The 26,288-nt window shown below is 41.4% G+C and overlaps 1 protein-coding gene and 1 long non-coding RNA gene across 2 annotated transcripts in view; one reads left to right on the forward strand and one right to left on the reverse strand.

Annotated features, from left to right (window-relative positions):
* The window catches only part of HOMER1 (homer scaffold protein 1), a 123,224-nt gene that overhangs the window by 78,660 nt on the left and 18,276 nt on the right, over positions 1 to 26,288 (reverse strand). Inside the window, exon 2 of the mRNA XM_074995464.1 lies at positions 5,650 to 5,806. Within this exon, the coding sequence (XP_074851565.1) occupies positions 5,650 to 5,806 (157 nt within the window). The remainder of the gene's footprint in view (positions 1 to 5,649; positions 5,807 to 26,288) is intronic.
* Positions 1,869 to 3,870, forward strand: LOC142013173 (uncharacterized). The gene is made up of 2 exons (XR_012645573.1): positions 1,869 to 2,111; positions 2,602 to 3,870. It is a non-coding gene; the product is annotated as an uncharacterized LOC142013173 (long non-coding RNA).

A 26,288-nucleotide genomic window follows, 5' to 3' on the forward strand; every position in this document is an offset into this window, starting at 1 on the left:
CAGCATCTGCAATGAAAGTCACAGAAAAGGGAAAAATGCCGTACACATAGTCTTGATGGCTCTGAGCTCCCAGGATACATGTGCACTGCAACTAGGTATCAGAGCCCATACCAGAAAACTCTCATGGGACTTAGGCTGTGGGGCTGTTTAACTCTCGTGTAGACTTCTGGACTTGGGTTGGAGACTGGGTGCTAAGACCCTGACAGGCAGAATGGTCCCACAGTTTAACCTGAAACAAAAGGCATCCATACTGGAAGAGATACTGTACTTTAAATTCCTTTTCAAGGGAAGATACACCCCTATGGTTTTACACCTGGTACGCAGGACCAAAAGAACTGTGTCCTTCCTGGAGACATCAATTGCCAAAAAGCCACTTAGCACACCAGTGTTAGCATCCACAATGCTAACTTATAATTAACCCAATCTTACTTGATTCAGTCATTTAAAACAGCAATTCTAGAAAAGCATTGATTTAGTAAGTGAACTTTTTAATAGCCTTTATCATAGGCCCACACGTGTATGCAATGAAAACACTGAAAATAGTTCCTACAAAGGCAGGTACAGGTTCCACCTCCCTGGTCTGGCATGGTCGGGACTTGCCTGGGACCAGTCAGAAGAATTTGCCAGACCAGGGAAGGTTCAATGCCATGGCCCCCAACTCCCCCACCTCCTCCTGCCACAGGGCTTCTCCTCTACTTTCTGCCCTGGAGCTGCCAAGAGAAGCTGGCTCAGGCCCACACCAGGGACACAGCTACAGCCCTGCACAGCTGCCCGTGGCTGCGGGCAGCTGCAGGGGAAATCTGGCTCCAGCCCCAGCCCTGTGGGGCTGCAGCACAAAGCCAGCTCTAGCCCTAGCCCTATGGGGCTGCCCTCCCATAGGCATTCCTGGGGGCAAGCCAGCTCCACTGCAAGCCCCAACCCCGCCCCACCCCAGGGCTGCCAAAGGACACAGGCTGCGCCTTCCTGCCCAACTCTCTGGTCCAGTGACATTCCTCATCCTACCAGACAAGAGATGTTACCGGACTAGAGAATACCAGATTTAGGAGTGTCAATCTGTACCCCTGGGGGGGGAAGGGGGGGCAAACTGATAGGATGAGCAAAACAGAAGGCAAAACAAGTTACTGACCATTTCAATGTCTTCCCCATCCTAAGGGCAGATTAATCATGTGCTAAAAATATTTTTAACAAAAGGTTCCCCCACAAGACCTTCCATGAGATGCTTTTTCTGTTCTGCCTACCTGGAGAGACAGTACTGATTAAATCATTTGATAACAGCTCAGACTGAAGCTCCATTTTCAGACACAAAACATTCATCTAAAATATAAATGCTGAAGATAAATCTACCTTCTAGAACTGTCTCCTACTTCTACATTAATATTTTTCTTAATTCTGAATAGTGTGTCAACGGGACAGTCAATTTTTTTTGCTTTGAAGAACACTAAAATACTTTGTTCTCTCTAAACTGGGTTGCAATAATCAATTAACTGTTCATATTTTGTTTTCAGCTGTTTCCTTAAAGCCAGGTAAATTCAGAGCACATATCTGAGCTGTTCTTTGCACTGACTACACAGACAACAGGTGCAGTCAAGTATTTGAACTTGTGCTAAAAGTGATGGTAATACTAAATTTTCAGTTTCTTCAAAATGCAAAACAGTAAAGACCCATTTTAAAAAAAGTCTTATTTTAATCTGTGTTTACCACTGAACAGATCACATTACAATGCTTAACCAGCTTATTTGACAACAGCTGTTAAATATAAAGATTCTCTCCAGCAGCGATAGACTCGTGGCTGGCTTATGACTTATGAGTCATACTCATGTGGCTCGTGGTGTCTTCAAACCAGAGCAGCACTCTTCTTCTACCTTAACTTTAGCAAGACTGAATCTCAGACAGAGCAAGCACACACAACCAGAATTCTCCCCACACAGCTCAGTGCTTGTGAAGGAGTTAGGGGTAAGTGAATGAGCAGGATGGAAACTGTGTCTCCTGAAGGGCAGAGCAAGATATTGCCGGCAAAGAGAAGGATCCTCTCTGGAGCTGCTAGGTAGTTGGGTGGACAAAATGAAGAAGCAAAAGAAATAATCTTACGATCCCACTCAGCAGCAGTGTGGGTAAGCAATAATAGTGAGTTCTTTCTCTTACAAACAGGGAGGGGAGGAAGAGAAAGAGGCATTAAAGCTGAAGTTCTGGAGGACACTGCTGTTTAGTAAATGAAACTAGAAGACTCAGCAACAACTGTTCTATATTGTCTTGTTACATCACATAGGGATAGTGGAGTTAAATTTTCAGATCTGATCGTATTCCATAAAAATATCTAGGAGCGTACCAGGTAATGTTTTACAAACAATATTAACTTAAGAGCTTTGTGGACAAAGAGGTATATTACTATACCAGAACTTCAGGCCAAGGAACATATTTTCTTTGTACAGTGCCAAGCACACTGTTCATGACCCCTGGATGCTACCAGGTACTGTACGCAAGATAAAGTGTCCTGAAGACTATGTAATGTAAAATGCAAGTGTTATTCAAAATTTAAGGAAAGGGAAACAAATATATTAAAGTGTATATATGTTAAACCCACCTAACCTTCCTTTTTCATAGGTATCATGGAAGAAGTGGGCCGTGACGAGATGTGAAAGGAGAAGATAGGAACCTAATGGATCAGTTTGGGAAGGGGAACGCCACAGTGACAGAACTGCATAGCTAGAACAAGGCAGAGAGACCATATATCCAGCGTTCCCCCTAATCTTTTCCATCCTTGGCCAACTGAGTTTTGTTCTGTGTACAAAGACATGCGTGGATGTGCACCCCACCCAATGCTGCCAGTTGTGGATAAATCTCTCCTGCGCAGAAGCCCAAGCTCTCAGCTTTCAGGGAACACTGCCTACATCTAAGTGACGGTACGCTTTGGAATTCCTGAGGAAACTACAGCAGAACAGACCAACAAAACACTGGATCTGCAAGAAACATGATCATGTCAGCCTTGTCCAGTTTTGCTTTTTGTAAACAGTCATTTAATTACAGGATTCACTTGAACCCAACTGTTATAATAAATTTCATCAGCTAGAACAATTTCCATAGGAGGGGAAAAAAAAAATCACCCACTTTGAACTCTGACAACTAGTGGCTTACCAGTGAAACTGCTCATATATGCTAAGTAATCCTGCAGGAGGTATTAGACGTGCTACGGAATACTTGCGTATCTCTGGTGACTTGCAAAGTGTTTTGTTTTTGGTATACCCAAGAGGGTCAGTTTGGAATTTTTTAAACAAAAGGAAAATAATGAAAGCTGGCAAAACCTCCAAAATTGGTTTCATGGAACAGCTCAAACACGTTTACAATATATTGTGGAATATCAATAAAAGCAGAATCTTTGGAAGGGATGAGCTGGAATTTTGGGTTCTTAAGTGTCTTGAGTAAAAGGCACAAGAAAGAATGCTGCCACAAACAACAGACACACTAGATCGGCAATACAACAACATGTTATTGGATCAGCTTCTGTTGGAGAGAAAGACACACACTCTAAGATTACACAGAGCTCATCTTGTCCAGGAATCTCAGGGAAAGGTGTACACATAATTCTAGATAAAAGCATCTTCACGTTCAGTGGTTTCTTGAAATATGCATTAACTGCTTAGGTTAAACTATCTGGTTCATCTTGTATTTACCTGTGACACTAAATAAGCTTGCAGACTTGAAAACCAACATTACGTGGCTCAAAGTCTTTTTACAGGAGTAGGAAGAAAAAAACCACCACGATTTCCCAACACTAGTACCTTTCAGCAGAGAAATTTTAATTGGCTTTAAGATGTACACAAAATATTAAAAATGCCTACAAGTTTTTATAAAAATAAAGGTTTTCATTTCTTATTTTAAAATATCAAGAATGTTATTTAACAAGCACAGAGGTTCACATTTTATCTTTTATTAAGACAATATTTTAGAAACTGCACTGAGAGCAAATAATGCTGATCAATAAGATTTTTGTGCTATTTTATCGTCTCCCCCCAACTCCCAAGCTGGGGGCTTTAATTATGCCAACCAGAGCCAAACAAAATCCAAAGTAGAAAAAGCTGTGAATATTATGTTCATTCAGGTATTTAAACAAGCCAATCTTAATGCTATGTAAACAAGAGTTATATTAATATTCATACATTTACTTTGTCAGTGTAAACAAAAACTTCTGTAAGCTGCATTTGCATCTGTTGTAATTTTCAGAGTGCTGTTCACCTTGTGTATTCTCTGTAGAGGGTTGGCCTCTAATCTCTGTGACTATGTAACACCATGCTGACTGACTTCAATGGAAGCTCAACAAAGTTGAAAGAGTTTGACTTCTACTATTATGCTTATTATATATAAGCTGCCAAAGCTTGCAAAGTTTTACAGAACACAAGTAAACACCTTAAACAGAGAATGTTCATTAAGGAATTAAAACAAACTCTATGGCATTATGTCATTTGCATTAGAATAGGTCTTAAAACTTTTGATAAGCTACCCACCAGTCATCTGTGCCACAAAATTCTTGCTTTTTGGCTACACCCCAGTTTTTCAATTTGGTAAAACCTGCAGAGGGTGCAACCTCTCTCTAAATCAGCAGTTCTCAAACTTCACTGCACCATGACTCCCTTCTTAACACAAAAATTACTATGTGACCCCAGGATGGGGTCTGACCAAGCCCCACCATGCCAGGCAGGGAGGCCAAAGCTGAACCTTCTGCCCTAGACAGGGCATATGTAATCTTAGCCCTGGGTGATGAAGCTTGGGCTCGGACTTCAGATTTGCAAAGGTACAGAGCCAACACGTGCCTTGGTGACCTCATTAAAATGGGATCCTGACCCACTTTGAGTTCCTGACCCAGAGTTTGAGAACCCCTGATTTAAATTAGGACTTTTGGGAAAAATTCCACCTTTAATTATACTTAGCATTTATGTAGTAGCTTTAGCCTACAGCCTTCAAAGCATTTTACAAACATATAAAAGCTCACAACTTCAGGTCCTTATTTTAATATGCATTTTACAGAAGGATAATCTGACGGACAAGTGTCTTGCTCAAATTACACAATAGAACAAAATTCCTGGCTAAGTCCTCTAAATCTACATACTAGACATTTTACAGTGTCTAATCAAAATACGCACTGAATGCTAATAAGAGCTTAGTTTTGCAAGTATCATATGAGAAGAGTAACAGCCTTCCCCTTACAGAAAATGGAGAATTATAAACTAAATACGAATTTAATCGAGAGATAATGATCACTGAATAGATGTCCTTCATAACACTAAGGAACTAGCTATACTAATACTCTATAGAAAACAAAGCTTAAAACAGATATGATCATTACCGACACATAACTTCCAGGATCTCACAGTAAATGCACTTTGAAATTGTGTGGTGAACAATGGGCGATTCCTAAAGGCTGGTCATAGGTTTATAAGTTAGTTAGTTTACTGAAAGCAGGATTACCTCAAGAACAATTAAACATAGTAAATAAAAGTGTGCTCCCATTTTAAAACGCCAACAATAAATTTCCTGTTGAGAGATACTGACATAGGACACGCTTCTAAGAATGTATTGGAAATATGCCAGACTGAAATATAGTTAAAAAGTTGAACAAGGAAGTCAGAGTAAAATCTTAAAACAAATAGAATTTACCTTTGAGCCATCCAAGCTGATTATCCTGTAGACGTTTCTTGTGCTGTCATAGAAGTATGACACAGTAACAGCATGCTTGCTGGTGGGAACCCAGTTCTTTTTAGTGTTTGGGTCAATCTGGAAGACATGAGCTCGGGTGCTGAAGATGGGTTGTTCCCTGAAGGACAGAAAGTAAAAGTGATTGATCCGGTTAGGACAAAGCAAGGTTTTACATTCGTGATCTGGCAATTCTGCTAATTGGGGAGGTACATAATTTGTTCTGCGGGAGAGATTTTCCTTCACAAAAACCTATTGTGAAGATATTGCAATTCTCTCTATACATAAAGGGCATAACTTAAAATAAAATCAGTGCCCAGCTGTACAGTCAGATAAAGGATATATAGACGATATCTACAGATTCACCACTGATCCACCACCAACTCAGCTCCCATCCTCCATCTAACCCTGTAAACATTGGCTGTAATCACTACAATTATACTTTCAGCTCAGTATACTGAGCATTGCAGAGTGCATTGACTTCAAATCCTTTTTTCCTTGAAGTTTTTAATACTCCGATTATTCTATTTAATTTGGCTACCGATGACACTCAGGGATAGAAGCACATGTAAGAAGCCTTTATCCTTTTGGTGTGCATATTGAAATGGTCTCACGGAACAATATAATTAGCCAAAAACAGCACAGGCCCAAGTGAAGTCTGACGATAATATGAGACATCAGTAGAGGGTTCCTGTCCTCCACAGACACTGCTGCATCCACACCAAGCCATCCCTTGCCCCAGGATTCATAGGATATTTTCCCTGGATCAAAACACAGCAGCTGAACTCTGAAGCTAGAAAGTCACCTTCTTCATCATGGATTCACATATCACCCCTTACTTCTAAAGGGGACCATCCCAAGGGGGGCACATGGCCTAGTGCAACTGTGCCCCCAGCCCTTGGGCTCCAGGTGTGAGGCATGAAACATGGAGAACACCCCCCCCACACACAGTTTTGCCCAGATATTCTGCTGAATAGAATCTCTTACAGCATCAAAAAATAAACTACAGGTAGAACCTTTCTAATCCAGAACTCTTGCACAGCAACATCTGTAATCCGGCATGAATTTTGTTAGCCAGATGACCACTTATCAGGGATATGGCCAAGTTTCCTGTGGTCATATACTGTTTGACAACCATGAGTCCTGGTGCTCAGTGTTCTGTGCCATTATTCAGCTGTAATTTACCCCTACAGGTCTTCTAAGAGCTCCGTAAGCAGTGGAAGCGTTGGTCATGCTGCTAGAAAATATTGACCTGCCACAGTCCAGCAAATTTTTTCATCTGGCACTGGTCAGGTCCTGAGGTGCCAGACTAAAGAGGTTCAACCTGTACAGATATGTTAAAGGGGAAAATATTACCGAATCTCAATTAGACATTCAACATTAAAGCCTTTGAAAGAGTTCCAGGAGAAGAAGAAGAAGGAAAAAAAAAAAAACACCCTCAAACCCTCTTTTGTATTCATCTACAGTAACAATGAATCTTAAAGTGCATAATTTAGGAGCTACTTACAATTAGATTTAATAAGACATTTAGATACCATCAGCGGCTAACTATTTTAGTACTTGCCCCTAAAAACTGTTATACAAAATTCATGGTTTCAGCTCGTTAAACTTCTCTTCTGAGAGCTTTTTTCTTTCAGTAACAATGTAGAGCATGCTACCCTATTTTACTTTCAAACCTGGAAATAATAGGGTTAAAACTGTGATCAGTAACATTCTACTTATGAGGTGATGTATGCGTGTTATAGCTACCTGAACACAACCTGTAGTTTTGGCAACAGTATTCAGTGTGTTAAGCAGTGCATTTCGAGACTTTTCTGAACATGACCGATATTGTATGTACGCTCCAAGAATTCACTGATGGCTTATGGGAGCCATTGATGATTAATATTTACGCACACAAATTAAACTACACAAAAGCTGAACAAAAAGTTAGTTCTTGTGTTTATGTACACAGTATAGTGTATATCACACTGTTGTACACGTTGAACCGCTCTATTCTGGAACTCTCTCGTCCAGCAACATCCATAATCTGGCATGATTTTATAGTTAGTTGGATGACCACTTATTATGGGCGTGGCCAACTTTCCCATGGTCCCGTAAAGTTTGTTTACAGCCATTAGTCCTGGTTCTCAGAGTTCTGTGCTGTTATTTAGCTCTAATTTGCCCCTAAATGTCTTCTAAGAGTCCTGTAAGCAGTCTAAGTGTTGGTAATGTGCTAGAAAATATTTGCATCCTGTGGTCTGGCAAATTCTCTCGTCTGCACCAGTCAGGTCCTGAGCACGCTGAACGAGAGAGGTTCAACCTGTACTTTTATCAATCAGAACCTCTTGGGAGACATTTTAGTAGTCACACTTGAAAAATAACTTATGGGCTAAATGAGGTGTTTCCTATAAGCTCACACCAAAGTAACTTTTTCCCTCCAAAGCCATTCCACAATTATGAATGGACAGCAAAAAGATTTACTACAGCAACAGAAACTTCATCACTGTACCAAGCGTTTACACTAAAGCATGATCAACTACAGTTAGCACCACCACCTGTAAGGCAATTTATGTTTACCTATGTATCTACACTACAGTCTCGTTCCTACTAATGTAAGGGCATGTCTTTACCCTGAGCTGGACCAACAAGGGAGCGATCGATCCAGCAGAGGATGAGTTCTTACGTCTAATATAGATGTGATAAATCTACTGCCAATGTCTCCTACTGAGTCCAGCACTCCACCCAAAAGAAAGAGTAAGAGGAGTCAACAGAAGAGTATTTCCCGCCCCATATAGCTCAAGTGTGGGATGGACCCCACAGAAACCACACCTAAGCCATGTCCATTTGAATTACTCTATTGAGGGTGTGTCTATATTTACTGCGGGTTCAACAAGCTTTGATCCACCCATGAGAGTTCGATTTTGATGCATCACTGAAGACATGGTGCAAAAAACAAAAACGCTCTCTCTGGGCTGGTACTCCATGCTGCTGCGTGGAGTGAGGGACATTGGTGTGAGCCCCAAGAGCCATGGTCTATATGAACATCAACTTTGTACTCTAGTGAACAGATTCTAGCTATGCTAATGGTGTGGCTAGAACTGTGCACAGTAAACCCTCGAGTCACATGGGGGGTTGCGTTCCTGCAACCCCTGTGTAAGTCAAATTCTCATGCAAGTCGGGGGTGGGGGCGGGGAAGGGAGATGAGAACCAGGCTGCAGCCTGGTTCCCGGCTCCCCTGGACTTGCAGGAGCCAGTGGGGAGCTGGGAACCAAGCAGCAGTCTAGCTTCCAGCTCCTCTCCATTTGCAGAGCCAGGGAACTGATCAGGGCAGCAGCCCTGGTCTGTTTCCTGGCTTCAAGGTGTGGAGGGGAGCTGGGAGCCAGGGGCAGCTTGGCTCCAGGCTCCCCTCCACTTCTTGATGCCAGGAAACTGACCAGGGCTGCTGCCCTGGTCAGTTTCCCAGATCTGCAAGCAGAGGGGAGCCAGGCTGCTGCTTGGTTCCCAGCTCCCTGCCACTCCTGTTAAGTGTGGCAGCCTGATTTGCAGCTGCTGCCCCAATAGGAGCGGTTTCCTGCTCCTGTTGGGGTGGCAGTCGCGTTAACCTGAGACACGTGCAACTCAGTTGCTCGTATCTCAGTGGTTTACTGTATCTGGGACTGACTTTGATCCCTAGTGTAGACCAAGCCAAATATAACACAAATTGCATAGCTTAGATCAACCTGTCCCCATAGCATACAAATGCCCTAAGTGCCCTACTACACTAACATAATGGCTCCATCTTTGCAAGAGGAGCAGGGCTTATTTCAGTGCAGTTAGGATGGCAGTGTCTGTGCAAACACTGTGTTTCTTACCTCAACTGTTGGCTCCTCATCTGCTTGTCTCTATTCCAAGCCATTCTGCTGCCTAGTCAGCCCAACAGGGCTGCCACTAATGCTACCTAGTCAGCCCAATAGGGCTGCCAATAGGAGAGTCTGTGTGGATTTCCTTGCTGGAGGTGAGAAGATCCAGGCAGCTCCCCCTGCCCTTCTGCTAGCCAGGAGTGAGGCATTAAGAAGGCCTCAACAGCTGTAAGCCCCAACCCCCTCCCCACCCTCCCACTCCATGCCAGGAGATGGGAGGCCAGAAGTCCTAGGTGGGTACTTAGTGGAGAGCTGCACACAGCTGAGAGCACTCTCCCCCCACCCCCCCAAGAAACACACAACCACCACGTTTCCTCTTCAGTTGGATGGTAGAGTCCTGGTGAAGAGCCACACCAGTGACAGAAAACGGGTATTAGAGGCCATCATTCACTGTAGTAATTACTGCAGTGAGAGAGTAAATCCACCTAACACAGGTTGACTTAAGACTATAGTAGGGACATGCTATAAGACACTGTGACAACACAGATTCAGGGCCATAGCTGTCCCATTGTAGTGAAAACAAACTGTTTACTTATAAAAGGCGTTAACAGTCAAACCAAGATTTTTGAAGGTGCTATCGTACGTAGCAACAATAGCACCCAGTTGCTTCTAGGTTTCAATTACAGATGGGTTGGTCCCATCTCGTATTCCCCGCATAAAGGCTTCACAGCTACATTGAAGAATGCCCCTCTTGGCTACAGTTCTATTTTGAGCACTGTTAAAAAATTCCTGCATCAGAAAAATATAGGCTAGTTAATATAAGCACATAAAGCCCAGCTCTATACGGACACTGAGAAATGCTTCTACGTAGGAAGCTCAAATTTACAGGCTGGAATAATGCAATTCCCTTTCGCTACATTATTTCTGCCAGTGTGCACGAGTCTGTCACATGTACATTTCCTCAAAAAAGTGAGGTATAGATCCCATCACTACAGGAAAACAATGGGGGAACCCTCTTCCTTCCACCTCCATCTCTTAAATTGCAGACTCTTAGCTTTTCTACATCAGAGACAATTAAGACAGGGCATGTAAAATTTGATTAACACGCGATTTGCCTCCATCTCCAGAACATTCAAGGTGTTAAAGACCATACTTCACATTTCTCTGTACTCCACTAGACCCGCCTCCCACCAAGCTGATAAGTTACCAGCTTCCATTGTTGCTTACAGGCTTTCAGCCAATTTTCTATCAGTGTGACAGTTCTCATATTCACACTATTTCAGGTTAGTTTTGACAAGCCACATTTGAGAAACCAAGAAATATTTTACTGCAATCCAATTTTTAACCTCCACCATGTGCCACTGATCTAAGAGTGTTGTAATTAAAGTGATCAATGTATTTAAATGTATGTTGCAGAAAAAGAAAGAACAAGGTTATTAATTAAGCTAGAATTTGGGTAGGACATCAGAAATAAAACCTATTCATACCAAGTCTAGCCTGGAGAGTTTAGTCAAGACCTCATTTGAGCTGAATGTGAGGGAAGAGTGCCATCTACTGAAAGAGCAACAGTGTCACAGGGTTTTCCATCCAATACTGAGGAGGTCCAATTTGGCTTACTAAATATGACCTGATTACATGGTAAAAATGGAGTTGAAGGCCATATTTTACATGTGTATCCTGTAATTTCTTAGAACTCTAATCTTTTTAATGCCTGAAAATTGTCCATCAGATACATAACAGCTGTTAATCTAAATTTGCTAGGTGGACATATCATTTGGAGATTAACAGTCAGCTTGGAGTTAGCCTATTTGAAATTAAAGCAGCCACACACTGATCTGATGAGCTGAGAAACTTGTTTAGCACCTGAGTTTTAACCCAAGCTACTACAGCCTTAGTATATTAACCCATGCTTTGCAGGCATGGGCCCATCCTCTGTACATGGTGCTCAAATCCCCACTCAAGATATTTTGTCAGAACGGGAGGTGGGCTAGGGAACACACACAAGTTCTATAGCAACCTAACATTGTATCAGACACACACATTGGACTTCCAGCCTTCTAAATCATGTGTCTCCTGAAGAAGTTGTCTTGTTGGTCATGCAAAGTGATCATACCTCTTAAACCTAGTACAGCTTTAGAAAGCAGCAGGTTTATGTGATGCCAGTTCAGCTACTACCTGAATTCTGTAGCCTCAGTCAATTAAGAGTTCAATTTATTTACTGTCCCCTGAAGAAGCTACACCAGAAACTTTAAGCTAGCTGGAGATTGTTGCTAGCCCAAAAAAATGCCTATCATGCACATAGGGAATGCAGTTCATTGTAAAATGCATAAGTTCTTGGCATGATAGACACTTGGAGCCGTATAAATCTTGCAGAACTGTAGACGCTAGCAACTCCTTTGGTGAAATTAAGTAGGCTTCGTCTTGAAATTAAGATTTTAATCCCAGGGTTGTTTTGAGTTTAGAACAGCTCAAAACCCTCAACTGTTTAGATAATATAAAGAGTAGACAATGTGTTCTTATTCAAGCGTCAATTTTTGTAACAATTCAATGCTCAGAAAGGTGTCAAATGTGCAACTGTAGGGACTGAGGTCCTCTACTCACAAAATACAATAAGAAGTGCAGAATCAGTGACAGTGCTCCATCAACACAACTAAATCATGACTTGGAAAAAGCCTCTTCTACCAGTAAGACTATTCTTGGTTACAAGAGAAGTTATTATTCCCCCTAGTCAGCACTGGTAAGCCCACATCTGGAATATTGCTTCCAGTTCTGGGCCCCACCCCAGTATAGAAAAGATGTGGACACATTGGAACGGATTCAGGGTAGGGCAACAAAAATGATTAAGGGGGTGGAGCACATGACCTATGAGGAGAGGCTGAGAGATCTGGGCTTATTTAGTTTGCAGAAGAGAAGACTGAGGGGCGATTTGATAGCAGCCTTCCACTTCCTGAATGGGGGCTCTAAAGAGGATGGAGAGAGACTGTTCTGTGGTGACAGACGGCAGAACAAGGAGCAATGGTCTGAAGTTACAGAGGGAGAGGTGTAGGTTGGATATTAGGAAAAACTATTCCACCAGGAGGGTAGTGAAGCACTGGAATGTGTTACTGAGAGAGGTAGTGGAATCTCCATTTGCAGAAGTTGTTAAATCCCAGTTTGAGATATTTGTGGCTGGGATGATTCAGTTGATGTTGATCCTGCTTTAGGCAGGGGGCTGGACTAGACGACCTCCTGAGTTCCCATCCAGCCCTCGAATTCTATGATTGTGTGACTATGCACCCTCCATTCCCATACAGTCCTTGGCCTCTTCTGCAAGTATCAACAAGGGAGCAAATAAAAAGGATTCAGCTGTAGTAGTACATTGTGCAACATGAACAACTGTCCCCTGGAAACTGAACAGAGACTAATTTAGGTCAGATAAAGTGAACTGCTATCATAGAAATATTTATTATTGGTAAAGGTTGCATTTCCAATATCATGATTTGCATTTTGACAGAACTTATGCCACTGACAATACATACACAGATAGTGGCTACCTATAGATGTATACCAAGCCAACATTTTGAAAAAGCCAGCACAAAACACTCCATCAATTTCTATTGATCCATTGAACAGCCAGAATCCAAGCAGAGATAACCAGCTCTAAAAATAACTCATTGAATTTTAGAAAGCACATTTGACTGTATTTCTAAATAATGCAGCATTACACCGGATTAGGGTCTTGTTCTTTTACAACCGTTATGGAAGCAACAATATACAGAACAAATCCCTGTACACAGCAAAAAAAAAAAAAAAAATTTAAAAACAGACAATCATAAGCATCAATACAGACTATCTGAAGGCTTACTGGAGGCTATTATAGCCTATTAAAGAAAAAGCCAATTTTTTTTTTTTTTTTTTTTTTTTTTTTTTTTTTTTTTTTAACATTGCATACACCAAGTGTCAGAACTTTAAAGAAATAGCTATAACTAATGGCAAAGCTATTATTTTTAAGTTAGGTAGCTCTCCGAATCTCATCTCTGCAATCTGCCACTCAAAAATCCTGAAAGTTATAGTCACAATAAGCATTCACCAAAAAGGATTTTCTATACCAGTGATTTTCAACCAGCATGCCACGGAAATGTCATCTTCTTCCCCTCCCTCCAACTCTTTGCAGAGCCAAGGAGGTAATGGGGCAGGGAGAGATTGATGAAATTTCATGGCACACTTGAATGGCCCCATACCAGCTGGGGGAGTCAAACAGCAAGGCTGCCTGTGCCCCAGCTTGCATGAGGTTGTCAATTTCCCTCCCACAGTTACTTTGCCAAGCCTCACGGAGGGGAAATTGACCAACTCCATGTGACCTGGGACTCAGGCAGCCTTGCTGCTTGAGACCCCAAGTTGGCTTGGAGTCATTAATTCCCAATCACCCCTGCCAAGAGCTATGGGGAGGGGAAATTGACCAACCCTGGGTCAGCTGGGCTGCCTGACTCCCAGATGACAAGTGGGTGGTAAATTTCCCCTCTGGGAGGCTTTGCAAAGCCCTGTAGGAGTGAAAGTGAAGATGGGACAGCTAGGACTCAGGCTGCTTGAGCCCCAGCTGGCCCAGGGTCATCAATTTTACCTCCCACTGCCATGGCTCTGCAAAAGGCAGGGGGAGGGGGGAACTGACCAACCAAGGCTCAAAGGGGCTGGTGGGGAAGGAAGCCTGCTCTCTGGGGTTGCCTCCTCCCCTACAAGTGATCAAGTAGCCACTGAAATTTTCAGCTGTTGCTTGGATAACTGCAGGCTTTCACCCAAGGGAAAAAGTGGGGTGTGCTGTGGAACTGATTGCGACATTGAAACGTGCCATGTTACTGAAAAGGTTAGGCACTACAGTTCTAAAACATTGAGTTTTGTCCAAAGAAGTTATAAGCTTTCATTCACACCCCTACTTAATCTGAAATGGTGTTTGGAGTATCAGACTTGCTGTCAGTAAATTTAAAAAGTGGTGTCTCTGGAAACTGAAGTAATAATTAAGAAAAATTAGCTGGTTTTGAAAAGATTTCCCATTCACAAGCAGTTTTTAGATGTGTGCTCTAATTCTATTGGGGTTTCAATGGCTCAGGCTTTTTGTTTTAAATTTACAAGCTGTATTATTGAAGAGGCATGCCACAATATGCTGCTTTGCAAAGGATTCCTAGTTTATGGAGACCATGGTTTCCCAGACTAGGGGAGATGTGCCTTCCTGGGGGGCATGAAGAAATTCCAGGGGAGGGCCCAAGGCAACTCAATTTCTCCCCTCCCCCTAATCATTCCCCCACCCCAGGAAAGACCTGGCCTTTGCTTCAGGCTCTCAGCCCCTACCATTTCACACAGGCGACCCAGGACAGCTACTATCAAAAGCAAGCAGCCAGTGAAGACCCACATGGCGCAAGCTGCCCCCTGCAAAGGTGAATGAGCATGGGTGGAGCAGGAGGACGACGGGGCAGGAGCAGGGGTGGTGAGCCTGGCAGTGCCTCACTTTTGGGGAGGGGAAGGTCTCAGGCAGGCAGCTTGCGGGGTTTGAATGGCTGGCCCTGGCTGCGTGGAGCTCAGTGGGATCAGGTGTATGGCTCTGGCAGTACAGGGTTCGGGCAGCTAGGGCTGCACCGGGCACCTACAACGGGTCAAGAAAGACTGTGTGCTTATTTTTCGTTTTAATTAACATTTTTATATCAAGTGTGTGTTTATTTTAAAATTCTGAATTGAATTTGTTAAAATGGGGGTTGGATGATGGTAAAGAAGGGGGGGGCATGTGGTTTTCTCAAAAATCAAGAGGGGCGGGGGGTGTGATGCTGGAAAGTTTGGGAACCACGGATGTAGGCTACGTTTGCCCATGCACCGTACAGTTTTAAAGGCTTCCTGGTAGTTGAAGTTCCATCACTAAGACAGCTGGAATATATCTAAGAAATGAAAATCTTAACCCATTTGCAAGAGGTGCACACTGAAATGGAGAAGCTGACAAATCGTGGATAGTTTTACTTAAATTAAGAAACCAAAATATTTACATTTACCAGGCAGCTATTAATTCCTAGGCTTGTGTGTTAATCATGAAAAAGAGAAAAGCCTCTGTAGCTCTTGTCTAACGATGGGCATTCGTAGAATGGAGGTTTTACTGATGTGCTGTACTTTAAGCACGAAAGAGCTGTCAGGCCTTCTGATTTAATCAGCTTTAGCTGGTTCTAGTGCTTTTCTGCTCCAACTATAAGTCAAGGCTTAGCTTAACAGCAGGGTGGGATTTATTTTTCTAAATTAAGTTATTCCAAAAGCTTTTACTTGAGTAAAAACTGATGCCTACTGTTGCCTCTTATGGAGAAAAAATACAAAATTTTGAAGAGTCAATCACCACCTGACTCCCGTCTGCTTCCACATACTATGAATTTGTTATTGGCTCCTCATCCACTCCTGTATTACAAAATTGTTTTCAGTTTCAATCACTTTCTTCCTCCCCATCTGTTGTGCTCTATTGGCTCATGCCTGAATTGAAAAGTGTAAGGGAACCAAATAGAACAGGGAAGCAATTTAAAAGGAAACAGATGTGTAGCATGATACAGACAGCTGAGAAGCCTATCCTCCCATGAAAACATAGGTCAGATTTGGTCTATAATTGAATTAGGGAAAAATTCCAATTTTGATTATTCCCTTAGATAAAATGGGACTTTATTCCACCTAAGTCAGTGGGTGTATTTATGCCTTTGATGTATCAGAGTTCTCATTTCAAAAAGGAACAGAAATAAGTCTGATTTTTGCTGGATGCTTGTAGGTTTTTAACTACACTGGTTAAATTAGCTAGGCTTCTGCCACACTTCGTGTAAACTGGAGCATGTTGGTACTAGATAAACCAATCACAGTGGAATCAGGGATAATACATCCATATCTCACCAGGGTATTGTGAGGAAGAGTCCACTAATGGACTGTGATGCTCAAACTACAAAGAAATCCATGTAATTGCCTATATAAAGATCTTTTTAGTGGCTGCTGCAGCTTTGATTTCACATACTCATTTTAATAATTTTGGGTGGTGTTTACATATTTAGCATAGATTCCTTCCCAAAACACATTAGATGCACCACTTAGAATACATGGACAAGAAAAAAGAACAGTGACCACCATGAGTTAATTTAAACAGCACTAAATAAGGATTTATAGTACCAAAGCATGTCAAGAAAGTCTGGCAGGTTTAGTCTTCATTAGATAGATTACATGATATTAGTCTGTTAGGAACTGTTGAAGATAATAAAGGTAGGCCTGCCCTGGAGAGCTTAGAGTATAGAAACAGAACACAAGCAGCTCCTGGAAGCCAGAGGTGATTAGTTTATATTCATTCTCATCTCCTCTGCACACATACAAAATGATAGGAAAAGGCTTTGATTGACACAGGTTAATTAACATCTGTTGAATAACTGAGTCTTGAAGAGTTACTTTAGTAGATCAAGGTACACTGACAAAAAACACACAAACACCATACTTATTTCTCCATGGTCCTTTATACAGTGCATTTAAGCATGCTATGTTACCACATTTCCCTCCCAAACTAAATTGAAGTAGCCCAGTGCTTGGATAAATCTTTTCATTCCACCTCAGTAAGAATGGCTCTCTTTCAGAGCCCCATGCAAATATGCAGTGGGCCAAATTCACTCCAGTGTAACTTCAATGAAGTTGAGAAGGATGAAAATGATAATGTCTATCATATTTCATAAAACCCCAGCCTGGCTTTTGTGTTCTGAAAGCCTGTGCAAGAATAGAAAGTTATCACATGTCCAAAGTATAAATAGGCTCCTGCAGTGAAAGAGTGGGATAGAGTCCTTCTTAAATCTGGCCCTGATTAAGCATTATCTTCTACAACTTATGGCTGAAATTATTGTAACACCTATAAGAAGTCTGACTAAATGTATGAATTATACATAATCAAGAGTTTCATTTCTCCTGAAAGAGTTATCCTTACTTGAGTGAGCCTCAGCCAGTCAAACTCCCTGCAACAGCTCAGATTGTACAGCTGTTGTTCATAAGGCTGCAGTGGATGCCACTTATGAAGATACCACTCTTGAGAGGTAAGTAGTACACTCATCCCTTACTATACGAGCACAAGTGGTTCCCAAATTTCTGCTCATAGGCAAAAACTCATAAGAGTGACACTAAATTCCCCTTAAAATACATGTAAGAGTCTCCAATTCATTCCAAGTGCTTGTAACTTGACATAAGCCAGTTGAGTTTAGGTACTTTTCTGATGTATTTGAATAGTTTGGCACCAGAAATAGGATATAGCATATGTACACAGAGCAGGGATTCCCAACCTATGGGCCGGGATCCAAACACAGGCCCCATTAGATTTGTTACAGGTCGCCAGCTGGGCAGTTCTGATCTGTATGTGGCTGTTACAGAAGGCATTTGCAGTTTCTTCACACTGCTGCCTCAGGCAGATATCTATCAATAGCGACAGCTGCTGGAGATGGCAGCTATCACTAGGGATAGCAATTACCTTATGCCTAGGTGCTGAAGCCTTAATACTTGAGTTAATTGCTGAGAGCAAGAGGGCTGCGGGAGCCACCCAGCCTAGCAGCCCCAGTGAAGAGGCTGTGGGAGGAGGAGGTGTCTAAGGCTGGGGCTGTTGAGAGATGCAAGTGGGGGTATAAGGCTGGGGGACAGTCTGTGGTTGCTGGGGGCAGTTCAGGACTGGGGGGGTTAAAACCTGGCCAAGGGTGGTCTGTGGGGCAGGCAAGGGGACTAATACAGTAAACCCTCAAGTTACTCAGGGGTTGTTCCAGCAACCCTTCATAACTCAAGTTTTCCTGCAAGTGAGGGAAGCCAAGAACAACCACGGCTGGTCAGTTTCCTGGCTCCCAGAGTGGCAGGATCTGGGAAACAGGGGCAGGCTGGTTCCAGTCTCCCCGTGGCTTGCAGAACCTGGAAACTGATCAGCTCATGGCTGCTGTTTCATATTCCCTCTATTGTAGGGGAGGGAATCAGGTTAAGAGCCTTCTCCCTCTTGCCCTAGCCTAAGGGCTGTCAGACAGCTGCATGTCTGAGGGAAGGGAGGGAGAAGGCTCCAGCTGCAGGTCTCCCTGCCTCCAGCCAGGGACCCCGCTCATATAAGCGGAGGAAGTTCGCTCATATAGTGAATAAAGGTAGGTATATATGTTCGTTTTAGCGAGTACTCATTAGTAAAGTACTTGTTAAATGAGGAATGAGTGTACAGTGAGGCTGCTGGGACCATCTACCCCCTCAATTCCTGGACCGATAGAGAGGCTCAGTGGTCAGAGAGGTCACCTGTTGAAAAGCAAGCAGCCTTTTTTCTAAGATGCATTCTAAATGCAATATGAGCACAAGTTCCTGAAAACAGAGAATTGCAACCACAACAAAAAGCATTTACTAGTTTTTCCTACATTGGATGACATTCTTGCAGAGAGCATTTAATCATCTGTGGGACATGTGCATAATGCTGTTTGTCTTTCTACATTTTATAGAACCTTGTCTATCTGTTCAGGCAGCATCTCAAGTACAATAATGGAGGTGGCAGGAATTCAATCACAAACACAATGGAAGGATGTCTGGCAATCTAAATATCAGTGTGATTAAAGAGCAACTGCCATTCCCCCATAACTGAAAATGTAACTTTTTGAATAGTCCAATGAACTAAAAGGACAAATACTCACACACAACCCCATTACCCCCAAAATACCCTGTGTCATTTCAGCTCAATGTAGTCACGTCTCAGTTTTACTAAAAGAAAGGCAAGACTAACACTAATCACCAAATACAGCAGTTCTCTTGACTGCTGCTTTGAAGGCCCATTTCACTGAACTGCTTCTCTTATTATCTTTCCAGCCAAACTTCAAACATTTGTCTTCCTGGTACCATGTATCAAATGAGACCACTGGGAGTAAGACGTGACATCACAAGGATAAGAACATGAGCAAGGACAACACAACTGGCTTCATACAGTTCCATTCTGAAGTACTTTCACGAATTACCATTAATAAAACATATAGGCTGCATCGACACTAGCAATTTCTTTCGTAAAAATCAGGCCACCTTCCGAAAGAGCACGCAGAGCATCCACACAAACTGTGCTCTTCCCAATTCCTTTGAGAAGAATGTGGTGCTTCTTCTGGAAGCTCTCTTGCTCTCCCAAATGAGGAGGAGCACCTTTTTCTGAAAGACTGTGGGGGGAGGGGAGGGGAAGCCCTATGTATATGCTCCAGATGCCCTTTGTTTGGAAGAGCAGTCCTCATGGTGCCAGATTTTGTAATCCCTGGCCCATTCTTTTGAAACAGGGGCTGTGTGGACACTTTAGAGAGAGCAGATGCTCTTTTGAGCTGCCTTTGTGTGTGGATGTGCTCTTTCAAAAGAAGATCTTCCAGAAGAGAGCTTCTGAAAGATCACTGTAATGTAGATGCAACCATAAAGAAAATCTTAACATCCGATTTATTTCCCCCTCCAATATTTGTATGCACTTATTGAGCTGGAGAGCTTCATTTATTTGCATTACTTCTAAATTACTTGCTATTTTTATTTCTGATTAAAATGGCTGTATTAAAGTGATTATAGCCACGTAAATTTACAAATCAGTTTAAAAAATCCAGACATCCGATTTCAGTAAAAAGCAAACATTCCAACCAAATGGCAAAACCCCATATCAACCAAAGGCTCACTCTTTGTCCTCACCAAAAGCCCTCAAATTTTAAAGGGAAAGAGATGGGGGTGGGTGGTTAAACTACTGTGACAAAAGTTTTTAAAATTTTAGTTTATTTTCTGATCTGCAGGCCAAAAAATTTGAGCACTAAAAGAAAACAATTCAGATTAGTCAGTCTGTATTTAGAGCACTGGAAAGATGTGAAAAAAATCCATTAAATATTACCTAAAGTAGTTTGTTATGTTAATTGTTGTAGCACTTGGTTTAAGAAAATGAAAAAAAAAGTTTGCCAATGAGGTGAAGTGGAACCTACATAGTACCTTCCTCACCCTACACAGCACTCCCATGCCAAGCCAGCAAATATTCCAAAACTATATCTTGCACATTAGTTTCCCCTTTGCTGGGAGGAAGAGAAGTTCAATGCACAGCTAAGATTCCAGAGTGAGCAAAGTAGCTAAGCAGAAGTCTGCCTCTCTGCAGAAATGCCCGAAGACATACAGAGCAAAATATTTCTTCACAATCTCATAGCACCCATATGATTAGAGAACCTCATTTCCAGTCCACATTCAATGGTCTGCCCTATTGAGATGGCTAGAGATACATGTGTTAAGCCAAAACCCAAAAGTAGCATTTTAAAATTAGTTTTTATACTTTGCTATTTAAAATAACTGATTAAAATGAAATCTCAATTTAAAACAAATATGTTAAGACCTAAATTTATTCTCAAGAGATTTAAACAAAAATAAAACATGCTGTAACCATGAGTCTATCAAAAATGGAGTTGAAGGCTGCTTTTTATATAAAAACCTGGGCAGAAATATCAAAACAAAAGCGCACTCATGTAGCACTTTAAAGACTAACAAAATCATTTATTAGGTGATGAGCTTTTGTGGGACAGACCCACTTCAGATCAAAATATGTAACTTTGGAGGTCAAGATTTATAAATATGACAAGATTGTCATGCACTGTATCAAGTATTTGATCCTGCTTTGGATCCTAGGGCTGATGCAATTCCCTCAAGATCTACTGAGCCTACTTGGGAGACCTCAGATTCCTGCTTTAAATATTCTCCCTACCTGAGCTCTGTTTGGCTCAGTCCTCCAAACTATGATCCCATCCAAAATTGAATCAATCATTCTTCAGACCATGGGGGAGGGGTGGAACTGATCAGTCCAGCAACTACCAGGGCTTGCTTCTTCCTGGCTCTGAGTACTTCAAGTAAATGGTCTTGTCTCCTTGTATTTGCACTTACAATGGACTCAGAAGTCCTTTAAGTTATTGACTGTCTCCTTTTGTCAATAAGGAAATAAAAATCTGTAATGTAAAAGGCATCTGGGGTACATCAAAAGAAGTCGTGGACTGTTCTGTTTTTCTGGGAGTGCGGGAGTTATGTAATGGAGGGGCACGCTTCATAAACAAAGCAGCAACACTGGTGTCAAAAACAAGTCACTATTGAAAGAAGGGACAGTAGTATAGCCTCTACTGCTGATTTCAACACCTGAATTGGAGGGAAAAATTATGCCCTTGACTGCAGGGCATAAGTTTTTTTTCTCAACACATTTAAGCTCTCTTCCTCCTCAAGTTGTTTGGTGTGTTCCTAGCGATAGAGTTCAGATTTATGATATTCTAGATCCAGTTTAAAGGGGAAAATTATAACTATTATTTAAACTTAAGTATGAACAGCTAGAAGAAGAATCTTATTTATTCACTGCACTGACTTAGAGAGATTGTATTACTCAGGTGAATGAGTGACCAATGAACCTTCTTACCATTTTTATTTAAGGGAGCATTCACCATCTTCAAGATCTAGAACTTTAAAGTCATCTGCTGGCATGACCAGCAGTTCTGCAAATAAATATACATCAGACAGTAAATTACCTGCAAGCCACGCCCCCGCCCAAAAAATTATTGAAAAAAAAAAAATCACATGAGTTCATAATCAGGACCAGCAAATTCCAGAAAGACTATTTTTTAAAAGATTGCATAGTTTATTTACACAATAAGTTCTCCCTTTCACCTTGTGTAGAACAAGTATATCATTGACATGGTTCAGTCATTACAACAGGCTATATTACATCTGGTAGAGTAGACACTGCTGGAAGGTTGCCAGATACACCATCTGAGAAGTAAGTTGAACAGGGTGCAAACACCAAATGCACAAAAAACCCCACAAAAAAAACAGTTCTGGGAAATTTGTTAATCTGAATCTTAATGTGTGGTGCATACACATACTGGTTCTGTAATACATGTTTCCGGGGCAGAAATAGGAGGTGGGATTTTTCTATTTTATAGAAACCATGGATAGACTGGAAACCCCTCTTAAAGTAGAATACTTAAGTAGCAGTAAAAGCTGTAACTACTGTGAACAAAAATTAATATGCCAGGTATTCAGTTTTTTCCATGGACAATGCCACAAATATTGCAAAGTTAAGAACTCTACAAGATAAATGAACGGAACCTGAAACTTAACATACAGGCACAGTGCTTACTTGATATACCTTTTAGCAAAAGGCTTTGGTACAATTCCAAGAATAAAGGAAAGTGTTAAAATTGCCCGATACTTCTGTAACAGCCTCAAAGAGACCAGGAGGATTTCATCACTCATGATGTACAATGGAATTCAGCAATTGACTTCTGAGCTCTTTAAGAACCAACGTCTTCCAATGAGGGTTTGAAGAGAATTGAGACAAAATAGATGGAACAATCACAGCCAAAGTAGTCCCTACTGAATTAAAGAGAAATGCAGAAGACACGCTGGAAATACTGAAAACTATTTCCATAACCTTGGGCATACTGTAGCAAGATTGCAGCTGTGTTGCTGATACCAGTGAAATTTGGAAGGAACTTCAAGAAGATGTCAAAGAAATACCTAATGATGTAAATTTCAGGCATTAAAGAATCATTTACTCAAACTCCTTTTCTTGCCACATCTCTCAGGCTAAATGCCAGGTAGATGCCTAACTGCTAACGATGCTGCTGCTATGACGCAGACCTCCTATAATCACTAAAGCATATCAAGTGAAAGTTTCAAGGTGAACCATTCAAACATGCCATGGTTTGATATTTTAAAGAAAGTTATACACTGAACTGGAAGTACTTGGAACCAGAGTATGTTGATTTTGAAAGCTAACTTGGCTTTTGAAAGCAGTACTTTTCTGTGCCTACAAAGGAGATCTCTCATTTGTGCTAATTCAGTGTTGAGAAATCAATGGGAATTTTTTTTTTTTATTATTCTTCTATGCTATGAAGCAAATCATCTCCCATCCATCTACATATCTACTAGTTTCAGGAATCTGAAGAGACCACAAAGAAACTTAGCCAACTGTTGGCTCAATGCTACTTCAGTAAGTTGACTTAAGTTATGCAATGCCACCTATGGAAATAATGTTGTGTAGAAGCCTGCTTCAAGAAAACAGTTAGATTACACAGCCTGCAATTACCCAAAACAGGAAGAATACAGAACTTGATGCATACCCTGATGTCTAAATATCTCCTATGACCAATTTAATGGATGGGTGGTTGTGGTAAGGTAAACTACTTGTCATTTACAAGACAAAAAGCTATATTTAGCAGTGCAGATGGTTTCTCCCCCACCCCCCCAACCAATCCTAAATGGACATTTTCACCCTCAGTGTAAGTAATTGTTTAAAAAAAAAATCAGATGATTTAACAGTTGTATCAGACACCTCACAGTGGTGCTAACACTACAGCAAAGACTGTTCAGAAGTAATGTATTTTGTGGCAAGAAGTTTGGTTTGATGAAACAAACTGCCCACTATAGTGATTTCCTTCAGACATCAGAAAAGCAACCCTGGATACAGTGACAGCATAGGGAAAAACCCACTGGTTAAAACCCTGTGTAGTCTGTTTAAAGTGTAACCTGAAGCCTTCAGCTCCCACAGTATCAGACTGGAAGCTCTATAGTAAAAAGGAAGATTTTAATAAAATAAGTAAACAAAATACAATAACCCTTTTGTTTGCTATTACTCAATTTGATTTGGTCTCCCTATTTGCAGTTTGATATGTGGCGAGTGTTTGTATGGGCCACATTTTACTACTTCATACAAGCCAATGAGGTGTCTAAGCTTGAGGTTTTAGCAATGGGGTAGAGCAGGGATGAGCAATGTTTTTACTTCAGGCCCCACTTTTCATCCCTGCAATTAGCAGGGCCCCTCCAACATGTCCAATATGAGCCAAACAAATGTCTGTTATGCTCATATGGAGAAAAAAACACCACCCTTCTGGCATGTGTAAGAAAATAAGATGGATACACCCAACACCCAGCAGCTGCCCCTCCTTTTGAAGTTTCACATACCCCTAATTGGCTGGTCCCACTTTGCGCATGCTGGGGTAGACGACAATTCAGATAGTTGGCACCAGGTGACCAGTAGAGGGCATTTAAGATCCTGGAACAGGCACATTTTAGCAGAAACATTTATCTAATCAGCAGCGAAGTAGTAAAGGTTGACATTTTAAACAATCCCATCAACTTTGGAGGACATCACATCCAAGAATCGTTTTTCAGATGAAGACAGCATCAAGTCACACCCTGTTCAGTGTTTCTTCTCCTTCTTCAAAGAAGAGTAGCCTGTGTCTTAGTAAAGCTGAGATTCTGGAGTAGGGGATGGATTCTACAATAATTCTTCCACAAAGGAATGAAGCAATCAATGAGTCTCTGGTCATAATGCAGCTGCAACAGAAGATCCGTCATATGGCTATGATGCAGCCGTTGAATTATATACACAATAGACTACTTTCAAGGAGAATCATCATTTTGGGAAAACACAATTGAGAGGATTTTGGCTTTTTAAATCCCCTAAAATTGAGTATTTCCATCTCATTTGTGGCTAGCCTTCTGCTCTACTTCCTTCAACCTGACTTTCATAATCCTGTAAAAGTACACCCTCTTCTGCACATTGGGTTTTACCCCATTCACAAGAATGTGACATGAGACTTTGTATAAACATTCTGGTGTCAACTGACTACTCAGCTATTCATTCAATGTCACTGTCATTAACATACAGCATTTGCAGGTCATTCCTTTCCATTTTATAGGAAGCACAAAGCTTTTGCCACTACAGATCTTAAGTCCCATAGATATTACAGTTACAGTCAGCCACAAAAATCAAGATCCTCTACAGAAGACTGTTTAGCTGCCCTAGGTCTTCCTACTTCAGCCTCAGTAACCTTTACCAGATCGTCTGAGAACATTCAATAATGTAGGTGAGAAAAATACATCCCTGACTCTTGAAAGTCTGTTGGTATTGCAACGGTTGATCCCCACACAGCTAAATGTACCACATTACACTTTCTCCACTAAGTTCTTGAACACCAGATATTGGCACAGCAGGTTCCACAGTTCTGATCAATACACTGAGTCAAAAGCAGCTGCAACATCCATAAACACAAAGTAAGCTTATTATTATTGTGCTACTCTGGTAAGAATGAGTCATCTGGACTTTATCCCCTACATTTCAATTGCAAAAATAAAAAATTTTTAATAAATTGACACAGACTATGGCCATTCTCCTTCAACACATTTTCCACACCACCGTTAGACTTCTTGTCCTTGCTTCAAGGTTCGACCCCTAACACATCTGTGATGAATTTCTTACCATTCAAGTGAATGAGTTCTGCCCCCTTCAAAAAAGTCACAAAAACAGTCACAAAAACAGCAACAGCTACAGCAAAAACAAAATGAAGTAATTTAATTAGGTATCAGAACAATGAAGTGGTAACATTGTATCTGGGTTTAGTAACAGAAAATATATACATGTGCTGCACATTGTTGCTAGTCCCTACGCTGCTGTGGCATGCCTGCAAGTTGTTCACAGAACACAGTTTAAGAAATACCAATTTAGATTAAAAGTGCATTGGACAGAGGTAGTGTCCTGTCACCATTAAGTACAATGTTGGTTGTTAATAAGAGTGACAAATAATAGGATGGGCTAAAATGATACATACCCACTGTCTCAATCAACTTCCAAACAGTTCACATTTTCTTGCAAGCTGTTTTGAAGTATGCTGCATTTTCAAAGGAATTTCTGATTCAGATGCTAAGATCAGCCAATAAGTGTTTCATCTAAATGATTAAGTGGATGAGTGTCCTTAAAAAAGGTAAATGAATTCACCTTACAGTAATGAGTATCAG

Source organism: Carettochelys insculpta, chromosome 5 (genome assembly GCF_033958435.1).
Source record: "Carettochelys insculpta isolate YL-2023 chromosome 5, ASM3395843v1, whole genome shotgun sequence".
NCBI lineage: Eukaryota > Metazoa > Chordata > Testudines > Carettochelyidae > Carettochelys > Carettochelys insculpta.